The following is a 16,867-nucleotide window of genomic DNA, read 5'->3' as shown; positions in this document are numbered from 1 at the left end:
CTAAAATCACAGAATTTGTAGGTTTTTCTGCTCCTATGCTATTATTAACCTCAATAACCTTAATTTCCACTCATTTCCAGTCTATTCTGAACACCTCACAATAGTGTTTTTATGTCCAAAAGGTTGCACCGAGGTAGCTGGATGACTATGCTAAGCGACACGAGTGGGCGGCACAAACACGTGACCCATCTAGGCGTGAAACTGCAGTGGCAGACAGGATGGCAGTTTGAAAAACTAGGCCCCAAACTGTACATAATGCAAAGAAAAAAAAGAGGTGCAAGATGGAATTGTCCTTGGGCCCTCCTACCCACCCTTATGTTGTATAAACAGGACATGCACACTTTAACAAACCAATCATTTCAGCGCCAGGGTCTGCCACACAACTGTGGCTGAAATGATTGGTTCGTTTGGGCCCCCACAAAACAAGCTGGCAATTAATCTGTCCCTGCACAAACTGGCTCTACGGAGGCAAGATGTCATCCTCATTCTCCTCATCCACCGATTCCTCACCCTCTTCAGTGTGTACATCCTCATCCTCACAGAGTATTAATTCGTCCCTGCTGGAACCACAGGTCCCTCTGTACGTTCTGGAGGCTGGTCTCCCTGGAAGAGTAGATAATTCATTTTATGAACATCATCTTCTCCACATTTTGTGGAAGCAACCTCCTACGCCTTTCGCTGACAAGGTTCCCGGCTGCACTAAACACTCTTTCGGAGTACACACTGGAGGGGGGGCAACTCAGGTAAAATAGAGCCAGTTTGTACAGGGACCTCCAAATTGCTTCTTTTTCCTGCCAGTACAGGTACGGACTGTCTGACATGCCTACTTGGATGCTGTCACCGATGTAATCCTTTAACAGACAGACGCACGCTTGTCGCTGCTGCTTTAAGGATGCAGGTGCGGCTACAGCCCACACAATTCACAAAGACAGGAAAAAGAAGAAGAATATTTTTATTGTTTGTGTAGCACACTTTGAGGGTGTCACCACCCTTTAACAGACAGACGCACGCTTGTCGCTGCTGCTTTAAGGATGCAGGTGCGGCTACAGCCCACACAATTCACAAAGACAGAAAAAAGAAGAAGAATATTTTTATTGTTTGTGTAGCACACTTTGAGGGTGTCACCACCCTTTAACAGACAGACGCACGCTTGTCGCTGCTGCTTTAAGGATGCAGGTGCAGCTACAGCCCACACATTTCACAAAGACCGAAAAAAAGAAGAATATTTTTATTGTTTGTGTAGCACACTTTGAGGGTGTCACCACCCTTTAACAGACAGACGCACGCTTGTCGCTGCTGCTTTAAGGATGCAGGTGCGGCTACAGCCCACACAATTCACAAAGACAGAAAAAAGAAGAAGAATATTTTTATTGTTTGTGTAGCACACTTTGAGGGTGTCACCACCCTTTAACAGACAGACGCACGCTTGTCGCTGCTGCTTTGAGGATGCAAGTGCAGCTACATCGCACACAAGTCACAAACACATTAAAAAAATTATTTTTTTTTGGAGCACTTTGAGAGTTACAACACCCTTTAACAGACAGACGCACGCTTGTCGCTGCTGCTTTGAGGATGCAAGTGCAGCTACAGCCCACACAATTCACAAAGACAGAAAAAAAAGAACAATATTTTAATTGTTTGTGTAGCACACTTTGAGGGTGTTACCACCCTTTAACAGACAGACGCACGCTTGTCGCTGCTGCTTTAAGGATGCAGGTGCGGCTACAGCCCACACAATTCACAAAGACAGAAAAAAGAAGAATATTTTTATTGTTTGTGTAGCACACTTTGAGGGTGTCACCACCCTTTAACAGACAGACGCACGCTTGTCGCTGCTGCTTTAAGGATGCAGGTGCGGCTACAGCCCACACAATTCACAAAGACAGAAAAAAGAAGAATATTTTTATTGTTTGTGTAGCACACTTTGAGGGTGTCACCACCCTTTAACAGACAGACGCACGCTTGTCGCTGCTGCTTTGAGGATGCAAGTGCAGCTACATCGCACACAAGTCACAAACACATTAAAAAAATTATTTTTTTTTGGAGCACTTTGAGAGTTACAACACCCTTTAACAGACAGACGCACGCTTGTCGCTGCTGCTTTGAGGATGCAAGTGCGGCTACAGCCCACACAATTCACAAAGACAGAAAAAAAAGAACAATATTTTAATTGTTTGTGTAGCACACTTTGAGGGTGTCACCACCCTTTAACAGACAGACGCACGCTTGTCGCTGCTGCTTTAAGGATGCAGGTGCGGCTACAGCCCACACATTTCACAAAGACAGAAAAAAAAAGAACAATATTTTAATTGTTTGTGTAGCACACTTTGAGGGTGTCACCACCCTTTAACAGACAGACGCACGCTTGTCGCTGCTGCTTTGAGGATGCAGGTGGAATCTAGACGGGATTTGGAACCGAGGACACACTACCTCCATCAATTGTCTATATCCCACTGCACTAATGGCGGATACCGGATGCACGTCTAACACCAACATAGCAGTCAAGGCCTCAGTTATACGTTTTGCTTCAGGATGACTGCTGTCGTACTTCATCCTCATCGCTAGGGACTGTTGGAGGGTCAATTGTTTAGTAAAAGTAGTGATGTTCCTACTTCCTCTCTGGGATGATGAACAACTCCCAGCAGCAGCAACAGCACTAGGAGGAAGTGGTTCTTGATCTTTCCCTATTTTATTTTTATCGGAGAAAGTTTGGTCCTCCATTTATGTTATATTGATATATACGTGCGGCTAAAGCGCACACAAACACAGAAAATATTTTTTTATTTTTGCTGGAGAGTAGTGCACTTTGTGGGTTACACCACCCTTTAAGAAATGAGCCAGCCGGCTCTTTACTTATGGGACACAGGCGCACGCTTGGCGCTGCTCCTTTGTTGATGCACGTGCAGCCACAGTGCACACAAGTCACAAACACAGAAAATATATATTTTTTTGGTTTGGCGTGTACTTTGGGGGTTACAGAACCCTTTAACGGTCAAGCCAGCCGGCCCTTTACTTATGACACAGGCGCACGCTTGGCACTACTTTGTTGATGCACGTGCGGCTACTGCGCACACAATTCACAAACACAGAAATTTTTTATTTTTTTTGGTTTGGACTGGAGTGTACTTTCGGGGGTTACAGCACCCTTTAACGGTCAAGCCAGCCGCCCCTTTACTTATGACACAGGCGCACGCTTGGCACTACTTTGTTGATGCACGTGCGGCTACTGCGCACACAATTCACAAACACAGAAAATATATTATTTTTTTAGCACTTGGGGGGAGCACCCCTGATGGACAGAGCACCCCCTGGACAACACTACAGCACCCCTTTAGGACTGGGACACTGCACAGGACTTTGGAGTGGACACAGCCCCTATGGACAACTGACTGCACAACACAGTCCAGCCAGCCCCTATGGACTTTGAAGTAGTGGACACAGCCCCTATTAACAACAGCAGCACAGCACAACACAGCCAGCCCCTATGGACTTTGAAGTAGTGGACAACAGCTGCACTACACTACACTACACTACACTACACAGCCCTAACTCCCACCCTCCCTCTTCACTGTCCACAGCCGAGTGAGAAAATGGCGCTGACGCGGGTACCTTATATGGGATCCAAAACCCGCGAGACTCGGAAGGCGGGATGATGACGTTTTGCCTCGATTTCAGATCCGAGTCAGGCGGGAAAAGTCGAGCCTGATTCGGATCGGACTCGGATCGGGGGGGTTCGGATTTCAGAAATCCGAACCCGCTCACCCCTAACAAGAACACATCCTTACTATGCTAGAACGTCCATTCTCTCCAAGTGCCACATCCACGCAAATCTGCATATACAGTTGGCCACTGTATTGGGCATGCACAGAACAATTTTCCTTATGTTACGCTACATAAACTGACATAAGTACAACTAAGCACAGTTGGATCTCAGATATGCGTCAGATTTTGTCAGAGGAAATTGAGCAGTTGTCTTCCCATCACTGCAGCTAAGTGAGATCAAGTACCCATAGCAGACACATATAATGATGACAGAAAGCATGTTTTAGACTAGACCACTCTGTGCAATCCATATGGTACACTGTGCTCCTCTGGGGCAGGTATTGTTTTCAGAGATGCACAGTGTGTAATCATGGTGTCCTTTTAGTTAATCATTATATAATTGAAGGTTTGGTGTTTTCTCTGATGTACCAGGATCAGGCCAGTGCACTGCCAGAGAAAACCACACTGCTACAGAATGGGATGAGCTCAGCTACTGCAGGGGAGATGCCATTGAGGTTGTCGGATTCTTTGTTCCCGGACTCAAGTGGTTTGTTGGGAAATGTTCTTCCACTGGAGTCACTGGTTTTGTCCAGACTAAACATGTAGACCCAAACTGTTTAAAAGCTCTGTAAGTATCCTTGTATATTCACATTACTATTATTAAACTGTAAACACGTGCATTTATAGATTCTGGTGTAATACTGCTGGGTGCTGCTAGAAGTCCCCAGTTCAATTGTGACATTTAATGAACGGCCTCTGTGTGCCTGTCCATGCTCCGGAATCCCAGGTCTAGTACCCTATAGCTCAGCTGGGTGTCTAGCCGTTGTGTGGCATGCAGCATGGTCTCAAGTTGTCATTAAGAGTGTAAGGTTAGTGAGCGCTATATTAATTTCAATCAATATACATTTGTGCATCAGTACAAATTGGTTGTGCACTTACTGAGTACTATTAGATTTGTGATGTAAGCCAAGTCTGATTTTATAGCGGAGTACTTGTAATTAATATGATACTAATGCATAAATGCATAACACAATTTGTATGATTTTTTTGTCTTCAGCACCTTACCTCATTTATTTCTAATTCTGCAGTCTGCGTCAAATGGTCTATTTTGCTGCAGTCGGTATGAAAATATTATGTTGGCATACAGTACTGTATGTTGACTACATAATGTTATTATGTGCTATATATCAACAGAGTACATGTCAACATTCACGATACCGACACTGCCACAATGTCGACACCTAACACTAATGTCAACATTTTGTCCACGTCAACATTTTCCAGATGTCAGCATGTTAGATGTTGACATTTTAACCATGTCGATGTGGACCTAGCAAATGTTGTCTTGGTGAATCCATACTCCTGTTGTCTCCTGTTGTGGCCCTCAGATACTGTATTTAGGGCCTGATTTATCAATGAGTTTATCACTCACAATGGGGTAGATGTATTATAGCTAGGGGTGTGCACCGGCCACTTTTCGTGTTTTGGATCTGGATCTTTCTTCGTGTTTTGGATCTGGATTGGTTTTGCCAAAACCACCCTTCCGTGTTTTGGGTTCTGGGTTTTGTGTTTTGGATCTGTATTTTTTTTTTAAAAAAGCATAAAAACAGCTAAAATCACAGAATTTGTGTGTTTTTCTGCTCCTATGCTATTATTAACCTCAATAACCTTAATTTCCACTCATTTCCAGTCTATTCTGAACACCTCACACCTCACAATAGTGTTTTTATATCCAAAAGGTTGCACCGAGGTAGCTGGATGACTATGCTAAGAGATACGAGTGGGCGGCACAAACACGTGACCCATCTAGGAGTGATACTGCAGTGGCAGACAGGATGGCAGTTTGAAAAACTAGGCCCCAAACAGTACATAATTCAAAGAAAAAAAAGAGGTGCAAGATGGAATTGTCCTTGGGCCCTCCCACCCACCCACCCTTATGTTGTATAAACAGGACATGCACACTTTAACAAACCAATCATTTCAGCGCCAGGGTCTGCCACACGACTGTGGCTGAAATGATTGGTTCGTTTGGGCCCCCACAAAACAAACTGGCAATTAATCTGTCCCTGCACAAACTGGCTCTACGGAGGCAAAATGTCGTCCTCATCCTCCTCATCCACCGATTCCTCACCCTCTTCAGTGTTGTGTACATCCTCATCCTCATAGAGTATTAATTCGTCCCTGCTGGAATCCACAACCACAGGTCCCTCTGTACGTTCTGGAGGCTGGTCTTCCTGGAAGAGGTGATAATTAATTTTATGAACATCATCTTCTCCACATTTTGTGGAAGCAACCTCCTACGCCTTTCGCTGACAAGGTTCCCGGCTGCACTAAACACTCTTTCAGAGTACACACTGGAGGGGGGGCAACTCAGATAAAATGGAGCCAGTTTGTACAGGGACCTCCAAATTGCTTCTTTTTCCTGCCAGTACAGGTACGGACTGTCTGACATGCCTACTTGGATGCTGTCACCGATGTAATCCTTTAACAGACAGACGCACGCTTGTCGCTGCTGCTTTAAGGATGCAGGTGCGGCTACAGCCCACACATTTCACAAAGACAGAAAAAAAAAGAAGAATTTTTTTATTGTTTGTGGAGCGCACTTTGAGGGTTACACCACCCTTTAACAGACAGACGCACGCTTGTCACTGCTGCTTTGAGGACAGTATCATATGCAGTGACAGTAGACTTGTCAGAAATTGTTGGCACGTCCTTCAGTCCGGACCAGATGTCCAAACCGGCCCTTGACTTATGACACAGGCGCACGCTTGGCACTACTTTGTTGATTCACGTGCGGCTACTGCGCACACAATTCACAAACACAGAAAATATTTTGTTATTTGGTTTGGAGTGTACTTTGGGGGTTACAGCACCCTTTAACGGTCAAGCCAGCTGGCCCTTTACTTATGACACAGGCGCACGCTTGGCACTACTTTGTTGATGCACGTGCGGCTACTGCGCACACAATTCACAAACACAGAAAATATTTTTTTATTTGGTTTGGACTGGAGTGTACTTTGGGGGTTACAGCACCCTTTAATGGTCAAGCCAGCCGGCCCTTTACTTATGACACAGGTGCACGCTTGACACTACTTTGTTGATTCACGTGCGGCTACTGCGCACACAATTCACAAACACAGAAAATATTTTGTTATTTTGTTTGGAGTGTACTTTGGGGGTTACAGCACCCTTTAATGGTCAAGCCAGCCGGCCCTTTACTTATGACACAGGCGCACGCTTGGCACTACTTTGTTGATGCACGTGCGGCTACTGTGTACACAATTCACAAACACAGAAAAAATAATTTTTTTTTTAGCACTTAGGGGGAGCACCCCTGACGGACAGAGCACCCCCTGGACAACACTACAGCACCCCTTTAGGACTGGGACACTGCACAGGACTTTGGAGTGGACACAGCCCCTATGGACAACTGACTGCACAACACAGTCCAGCCAGCCCCTATGGACTTTGAAGTAGTGGACACAGCCCCTATTAACAACAGCAGCACAGCACAGCACAACACAGCCAGCCCCTATGGACTTTGAAGTAGTGGACACAGCCCCTATGGACAACAGCAGCACAGCGCAGCACAGCACAGCACAACACTACTCTGCACTACACTACACTACACAGCCCAGCCAGCCCTAACTCCCACCCTCCCTCTTCACTGTCTACAGCCGAGTGAGAAAATGGCGCTGACGTGGGTACCTTATATAGGATCCAAAACCCGCGAGACTCGGAAGGCGGGATGATGACGTTTTGCCTCGATTTCAGAATCCGAGTCTGACTCGGATCTGCTTCGGATCGGGGGGGTTCGGATTTCAGAAATCCGAACCCGCTCACCCCTAATTATAGCGGCACTTAACGTGCTGCTATAATGCTTCCCGCTTCGCCTCTTTACCGAGGCGAAGCAGGAAGAATTACCGATGAGATGTATAAACATCTCATCGGCCGGAGAGGGGGAGTGTTAACTCCCCCCTCCGGCGCTACCCGTTAGAGACTGCAGCGCATCAGCCTAGTGCTGATGCGCTGTGTCTCTGTCCCGGCGGCCGGCTCCACTGAGCATGCGCGGGATCTCGCAAGTATCGCGAGATCCCCGCGTGGAGCCCTGGAGCCGGCAGCCGCCACAGCAGGGACAGCGCTGTCCCTGCTGTGGGGTAGGCTAGCGCCAGGCTGTAGCTGTCGATAACGACAGCTACAGCCGGCCGAACGGTCATGCGTTATGACCGTTCATACATGGCCCAGGCTATCGGTGCTGCTATCTTGTAGATAGCGCCCATAATGACAGTGGTGCATAGCGTCCCTGTCATTTACCGCCCAGACCCCCGATTATACATCGGGGAGAAGCTGTATCAGCGCACATAACGTGCGCTGATACCGTTTCTGGGCTTTGTACATCTCCCCCAATGAGTGATAAAACTTGTTGCGTATGATAAATGCTGCTCCAGCCAATCACCTCCTAACTGTCATTTTTCAAACTGGTGACAGTTGGGAGCTGATTGGCTGGAGCACCAATATCATACGCAATGAGTTTTATCACTCGTTGTGAGTGATAAACTCATTGATAAATCAGGCCCTTTGTCAGACAAGGCTTTGAAACAGATTAGCTGGAAATTACATGATTTCACATGCCACATGGCCTTTCACTTTTGACAGGCATGTGCTGTACCTTAAGTTTATAGCTTCATTGTCTTTTGTGGGATGCACTCAATATCCCAACCACGGGGATTCTGGAACTCGGAATGTGGTGCCGGAGTCCTGACACTTGTCAGAATAACGGCACCGGCATCCCGACCGCCAGATTCAGGAAGTTAAATTGCGGGGCTTGGGTGAGGGCTAGCGTTAGGGGATAGGGTTAGGCACAAGGGGGAGAGTTAGGGTTAGGCACTAAGGGGGGAGGGTCAGGTTTACGGTGCGGGGAGGGGGAACTTAGGTTTAGGCACCAGGGGGGAGGTTAGGATCAGGCACCAGAGAGGTATAGGGTTAGGTTAGGGTAGGGAGAAGGTTAGAATACTGGGGGAGATGTACAAAGCCCAGAAACGGTATCAGCGTACGTTATGTGCACTGATGCTGCTTCTCCCCGATGTATGATCGGGGGTCTTGGCGGTAAATGAAGCGCCCTGTCATTATCGGCGCTGCTATCTACAAGATAGCAGCGCCGAGCGGCAGGGCCATGTATGAACATTCATAATGCATGACCGTTCGACCGGCTGTAGCTGTCGTTATCGACAGCTACAGCCTGGCGCTGCCCTATCTCCACAGCAGGGACAGCGCTGTCCCTGCTGCGGCGGCTGCTGGCTCCAGGCTCCACGCGGGGATTTGATGATACTTGCGAGATCCCGCGCATGCTCAGTGGAGCCGGCCGGGAAGAGACACAGTGCATCAGCACTAGGCTGATGCGCTGCTGTCTCTAACGGGTAGCGCCGGAGGGAGGAGTTAACGCTCCCCCTCCGGCCGATGAGATGTTCTTACATCTCATCGGTAGTGCTTCCTGCTTTGCCTCGGTAAAGAGGCGAAGCAGGAAGCGGTATAGCGGCACGTTAAGTGCCGCTATCATACATCTACCCCACTGTCCGGTATTCTAACCCTGTCGGGATGTCGGCGTCTGCATTTTGAACGCCGGGATCCCGAGCACCGGCATATCGTACCCATCCTGTCTTTTGTAGCACACTATGGGACTGATGCAGAGTTGAGGCCTTTGCCAATTTGTGTAACATAACCTATATAAAATCGTCTGTATGTGCCCAGAAAAACGGCTGAATGCATACACACCTACACGAATTTGCGTGATTAGTAGGATGGATAAGGGAAGGGGCGGACTTATGTGGGCTGAGTACAGCAAGTGCATGTTTGTGCAATTGCAAACACATGCATACAGCGACAGACACACATATTGCCTGCGCAAGCAGGGGCGTTTTAAGAAAATAGGGGGCCAATGAGCGGACTACTCCATGCGGGCCCCCTCCTCTCTGTGGTGCAGTATACCCTGGCACTATGCCAGAGTCTACTGTGCATGAGCATGTCTATGGTAGCATGCCCATGCCATGGTCCTGGAGACACCTTTACTGAGCAGAGTCAAATTTAATAGGGTTGGCCCAGAACTGGGTGCCATTTTTAATTCTTACAACTAGTTCCAGAAACCGTAAGAAACCCATTAAGTCTTTTCAGAAATTAATAAATTAAACACCTGCACATTTTATAATTGTGTGGAAGTTACTAAAAATCTTGTATCCACTTGTAACTTTAGGTGAGTACCAACACATATTTTCTTAGAAGAAATAAAACACTACATCCTCTTTATTTTAATTTGGTTTTGTTGTATAAAAGACAACATAAATTAACATAAGACAGAAAAAAGTATTGTCATTACATAACATGTCAAAATTAGAAGCAATCCATGGTCACACATACATTATTGGACTTCATAGCAATTATAAAAAATAAAAACACACATCAACTGAAAACAGTAATATAAGCACCGGTTAGTGGTGAAACGAGGGGGGTTGGCAAAGTCAGAACAGTTTTTAACAATACACACTTGAATCAGAATGGGCGGGGTCCCGCTGGCCAAAATAATAAGGTTATACCATGTTGTTAGTAGTACCAATGTTCTAAAATGGATTTAATCTGGGGTGAGCGGGAGAGGATATAAGGGAGCCATATTAGAAAATATTGTTTTCGCCATGCCTGCATCCTGTTTTATTCAATCATTCTGCACATAACTGCACTTGACAACGGTGTTCTGTGAACTCTGCATGACAAGGAACGGTCAGTGGACCTTAATGATGTTTTGCAAAATAAGCTTTAGGCATCTGAAATAATTTACAAAGTAATCTGCAAATAGGTTTCCTTGCTGTTACTTTCTGATATGATTATTATAGCTGCTATTCCTATTTAAAGTAATCCAATGGAGCAGTATGATTTTGTTACCTTCAGCCAACTGCATCAGCTATGCTTTACTCATTGATAGTCCGGTGTACCAGACCATAATACTGGAACGCATATTTTAGGGTTTTGTCAGCCTTACAGTTTAACGATTTGGAAACAGACCAGCCACATATATCAAAAACTGACAGTAAGGCTCATATTAAGAGGCTCATAATAATGCATGAAAATTCCAATTATTTAATTTATTTTCTTTGATTTATCTTCTTCCTGTAGTATTTTAGGTTGCCCAGGATTTCCACTCCTGCTCACTTTATCCTTCTGTATTAAAGTACCTCCTCTCCGCAATCTGTTATGTGCTATGTGGGACATATTCCCTAATCCTGTGAAAATATCTTCATGCATCAGATGTACACTGTACAATGCCGTACAATGTTGGTGCTTTAGATAAGCAGTATAATAATTTCTTCATCCTGTAGATCATTATTATCAACTATTCTGTAATACTAAAACAGGCCACACGGTGTCACTCAAGCTCCAAAGCTAGTGCATACCCATGATTACCATGTTTATTATACCTGTTATGGAAAATTGTAATGAGTGCCACTGGGTTTATGTTTTAGATACACACCGGTAATGCACATAATACAGTATATGTTGATTTGGGATATAAACATACATAAGTTGTATTATGTGTTGATTTGAATCCTTATGTTCTATTTAACATTATTTTCTGTGAGACCTACAGCTTTTTAGAAAAGGTGTTCTCACAGTCACAAATGGACTTTCACTCAATAAAATCAGACATTTTTTTTCTAGTAAAACCCTTTTGCCCATGTACAGTAGGATGAATGTGTGGATGAAAACATTAAGCGATTCCTACAAGTGATTTGCCTGACTGACTATGGAATACACATCTAGATAAAAATGAATCATCAAGTGATCTAAATAAACAGATATGAAACATTTTATTCCATTTCTACTGAGCACATCGTATATCAGAAGAGTATATAGACCAGTGTGTCACAGTATATACTGTACTCCATGTTTGCCTGTTTTGTGCTTGATAGAGAATCATACAATTAGCTTTTTTAAAATAATTGTATATATGCATACCTGCCAATCAGTGGCGGCTCCAGAGGTGGGGCTGCAGCACAGTCCAAAATTGAAACAGGAGAGCCACACCAACTGCCACCCCAAACGCTGCCAAACATCGCCGGCTGGGAATCACTGGCAGTTGGTGTGGCTCCCCTATATTAATTTTGGACTGTGCTGCAGCCCCACCTCAAGAACCGCCATTGCTGCCAATATTACCAATTACAATATTGGGACAAATCTGTCCATTCAGCTAATCCCCCTAAACTATGTCCTGATTACCCAAGCAAAGAGCATTTTACCAATGACCATGCACACTTGGGAACGTTGCTGTGCCCTGTTTGAATGTCAAAAACAGAGACTGTCACATGGAACTCCTGACTAAGGACAGACGTATTTGTGATTCAGCCTGTCCCAAAGATGCTCTATTGGGCTACAGCCTGTCGCTCATTAGTGGTTTATGTTGGGTGTTAGAAATGGTATAACAGAGAAGAGGGTGTTATATAGCAAACAGTGGGGGGTAACATATATTCTCTTGTGCACAATAACATCAGTATACAACTAAGATCCTAATACTCAACTTCTATTACGTGAGCATACTGCAAAACAAATATAACACCAACTCTTTTCAGTGGTGTTGGAATGTCCCTGCCACTTTGTAGTAAAATGATCTGACCTCCATAGCTGTTTTACATTGTGCGCCTCACACAGTACATTGGTAGAATTAAATAAGACTTGTCGTGCGGTGGACTCTTCTGTGTTCAGGTACTAGGATATTATTTTGATGACAAAAGCACAAATACAAAGTTCAGTAACCACTTCCCTCAGTGTCGCTTTACTCTAGATTGTTTGTCATGACACCAAGTAATGAGGCCTTCAATAGGCCATAGTTATTGTTTATTTACTATACACATAAATTGTAAGTAGGAAAATGGCTGCTTGTGAGTTCCAGTACTGTATGTCTATTGTACATATAGAATATGTGAATAGCTTTATATACTATACGCATGAGATTAAACATTGTAGCCACCAGCTCACACAAACTGCCTGCTGATATAAGGAATGTGAATGCACTGGGAGTTCTGTATCATATGTTTATACAGGTGTGGTATATTTTGTCAACATGAGAATGTTGACACGGTCGTAATGTTAAAGTGCAGCATGCCGACTTTGACTACATCAACATTCATCATGTTGACACTGATGAAATATCGACATTCTAATCATGACTTACCTGGTCTGGTGGCTGCAGCGGTGGCTTGCGGGTCTATAGGTGACGTCATGATGACTACCCGCTCATCCTGTAATGGTTCCAGTGGTGTCCCTAATCCTCCGCAGAGTGCATAACCCTTCCCATAGCCTAACCCGCTGCCGCAGCCTAATCCTGACTCTCTGCTCAATGCGGACTGTTGACATTACACATGTTAATATTGTGAACATGTCAACATTCTGCAGATGTCGACATGTTCTATGTTGAGATTTCAACAATGTCAGCGTCCTGACTGTTGGCATTCTGGTGTCAACAGTACGAATGTCGACACTGTAAATGACGACATAACGACTGCCTTCCGTTTAGACAAATCTGCTAGGCAGAGTGCATACTCTCTTAATCTAGTATAGTGTATCTATTGGGGGGCAGCAGTTACATATCCCTCAGCTGGGGAGACCACCTACCTTTTCAAAGCTTCATGTGTATATGATTTTGATTCCCTCAGGTGGTAGATGGAGGCCTTCATAAAACTGGGGCACACAACGGTTTGGTTATGTCCCTGGTAACAATTGCTTTATTCTACATTTGGGTGTAGAATACGCCATCAGCACATTTTGATGTTTTCCCCCTAGGTGTAAAGATTTACTATTTCTAAGTGAAGATGAGAAGAGTTCCCTTAACTCCCTTGATGAAGAGGCTCAGAGGGGTTCTGCGGATCTTCTGAGAAGCCTGGCTCAGACAGACATCACTTCAGTGTACAGGCTGGGTGAGTCCAGGGAGTGCCAATGTTTTTCTTCCAGTGGGGATGAACAAATGACTTGTTTAATTATGTTTCATACAAAGACTCCTCAATTTTCCTTGCAACTACGCTCACTTGCCCCTGTACCTTGCAGCCTTGTTCTCACGTCACATAAGTCGTTGCCTCACACAAGATCTTGACTCTTATTTTCTGAATGGTGCTCTAATTTTGGTCAAATACACCTTAAAATGACCCATATAAAAATATATGCTGTCTCACTTTTTGCTCTGTCCTGGATCATCACACAACATTTGGATATGCACAAACATGGTATATTTTGATCAGTGGAAAGTAAATGAGGCTGATGCCAGGGATCAGGGGGGTTGCTGGGAATAGGAAGGATAATGTAGAATATTTGTGCATTTCCTTTCTTTTATAAAAATAACAAAAACTGATCTAAACAATGAGCCAGTCAGTAGCTTGACCTCTGATCACCTTATTTAAAGAGTGGTTGATAGCTGATTGCACTTGAACGGATTTTTCATTCAGTTCAAACGGTATTGAATCAATATGTACTAGCTTGTAAACTCACTTCATAAGTGTTAATCTGTAGAAACAATCTGTCACTAATGGGACGCTCTTAGATTTTCCGATAATTGTCAGTTTCAGTGGTTCAGTGAAGTGTTGTCATGTACTGCATCTATAGACCAATAATTACTCCATTATAGTGTATTTTGCCCAGCTCCAGCATCGCCTTCTGCATTCACCTGATTCATTACATTTACACTGAAGGGGCTACCTGTCATGGCTAGATGTAGTTTTCTCACATTGACAGCCTATTATTGTGTATCCCTCATTTTATGTGTTTATACCTGTAAGAGAGCACAGCTTACCTGTTTTCAAGATCCACTAAGGATGATTAACCAATTCCAAAAACAAGCATATTACACATGTAGGGTAGGTACTATTACTAATGATGATATATCCATCTTTGTCTATTCATTTCTCTATGTAGCTTAATGAGTAAATGTCCTAGATACTTTTGCCCAAAGGATAGCTCCCCACAATTCCTCACTTACATTATGCATTTGTAAAAAAGTCTGGAGACCCCAAACTCAGAAGCAGGAACAGTTTTGCTGCTAACTTTCTTTAGTGTGTGTGTGTGTTTATGTCTCGTATATATTTATATGTCGGTACTCTGGGCCTGATTCAGAGCCGCTCGTAAGCTGCCGCTCGCTCGCTCCGAGCGATGTTCGCACATATGCGTATGGGTCATAATGCGCATGCACCAACCAGTCATTGCGGTCGGAAATCGTGCGCTCGCAAAACAGCCACGGCCTGCTAATTTGAGTGACATAATGAGGCGTTTGTGGGTGGTAACATGGGAAGGTGCTTGAAAACGGGGAGTGGAGATCCGAACAAAGGCGTGCCAAATGGTCAAAACGGGCGTTTAATGGGTGTGCATAATTAACAAAGCAGCGTCATCGACCACGTCACTTGGTTGTCTTTTAGCCTGAACTGCTCGCAGTGATTGCGGGAAGTAAAACCTACCACAAGCACTGCGAGCAGTTCAGATGCCTTTCGATGTACTCGATTAATCTAATAAATAGTGGAGATGACGTATGATGCGAACGGCCAGGGGGCGTCTTTACAAAATAACAAGCGCAGACATAGAGGTGTCAACAGACCGCAAAGAGCGAGCGCTCAATTTAAATAGCCGACCCCTTTTTCTGAACGACCGTTTGCAAATAGCGTCCGGCTCTGAATCAGGCCCTCAGTGTGCTGCTTACCAGCTGTGACAGGGCAGGCAGAAACTGTCCTGGACTGGCGCTCAGACTAACAGGCAGACACAAAGACTTACAGGCCTGGGAGACAAACACACTGACAGTCTGGGCTGTTAGGCTGCTCATGCACGGCACAAACACCTTCACCGCTGCAATAAGCAGGCGGTGAAGAAGCTGGTGATGAAATTGCACTATGGTAACTTGCCCCATTACTGTATGTCATCTACTATTGCTGCAAATAGCAGTGATCAAAAAAGTTAATTTACAGGTTTTTTTCTTTTAATAAACAGACCCCTTAATATGCTGTAATGGTGCAGAGTCCTTGAGTGAATAATGTTAACGTTTAAAACAAAAAAAATCACCACTAGTATCTCCCTGTCTATTACAAATAACACATGACCATCCCAATTCCCAGGAGGTGTGAACTGCACACATTATAGTTCCCGAGTAGCATATGCAGTATGTGCTGTACCAACTAACAATGGATAAACAGTGCAGCAGTATATCGGTCTGGACAGTACAGTAACCCACACCATTTACAAACTACATATGTATTATTATGAAAGAAAATCTAAGTGGTTTTATTGGCTTGAAATGAACCAGTGTGTGCTGCAGTGACTGTTTCTCTCTTCCACAATTTACAGATGGCCTGGATCCTGTTGAAATATATCTGAAATCCTCACTGGGTAAGTTGGATCAATACATATTATCTTCTGCAGTTATCTTTTTCTGTAACATCACAGAAAGTGATGCTTGATTTATTTTACAAGATTATTATTAGGTCTATAACCAAAATGGAAGAAAAATGGTAAAATCCAGGTAATTAATTTTTAAACATTCCAAAAGAAACACCGTTCCCTATAACAATCCTAGATATACAATCTATGAAGACAGGGCAATACTGCAGGGACCTCAGGCATACATCTTATTTTCTCCTTTTATCCACTGCCCTATGTAATTAGGCAGTAATTGTTACCAAGAGCTTCATTGACCAGTGAGTATCTCACCTTTCACAAAGGAAGTAATGTGGTGTCCTTATGGGCATCTGAATGCTATCTGGGCACATAAGACAGTGGTTCCCAAACTTTATTGAATCGCGACACCCTTGAGTATCAGCATTTTTTTCACAGCACCCCTAGGCCAATAGTTTCTAATAGAGATTCAGTTATGTGGTGGACAGGGTTGTTCTCTGTTTTTTCACATATTTTATGATTGGCAGCCACCAACACTAGTTTTACCTATCACACTGACCATACATCATTTTATTTTGGATGTTCCTGACACTGGAAACACCCAACTACAACAAAAAAATAAACTAAAAAAAAAAAAGCAAATATACAATCTAAAATGAACTGGCATACTGTAATAAGAGACACATAGCAAAAATGTGAC

At 44.2% G+C, this 16,867-nt stretch overlaps 1 protein-coding gene across 3 annotated transcripts in view; it reads left to right on the top strand.

Moving 5' to 3' along the window:
• SH3TC2 (SH3 domain and tetratricopeptide repeats 2) overlaps nt 1–16,867 on the top strand; it is a 79,913-nt gene that overhangs the window by 57,071 nt on the left and 5,975 nt on the right. For all 3 annotated transcript variants that reach the window (XM_088462124.1, XM_088462125.1, XM_088462123.1), the window contains exons 9-11: nt 4,195–4,390; nt 13,585–13,718; nt 16,120–16,161. In XM_088462124.1, the coding sequence (XP_088318250.1) occupies nt 4,195–4,390; nt 13,585–13,718; nt 16,120–16,161 (372 nt within the window). The remainder of the gene's footprint in view (nt 1–4,194; nt 4,391–13,584; nt 13,719–16,119; nt 16,162–16,867) is intronic.

Source organism: Taudactylus pleione, unplaced genomic scaffold (assembly GCF_031769625.1).
Source record: "Taudactylus pleione unplaced genomic scaffold, aTauple2 ptg001151l, whole genome shotgun sequence".
Taxonomy (NCBI): domain Eukaryota; kingdom Metazoa; phylum Chordata; class Amphibia; order Anura; family Myobatrachidae; genus Taudactylus; species Taudactylus pleione.
The sequence above is the reverse complement of the archived record's forward strand: the minus strand, read 5'-3'. Positions and strand labels throughout refer to the sequence as shown.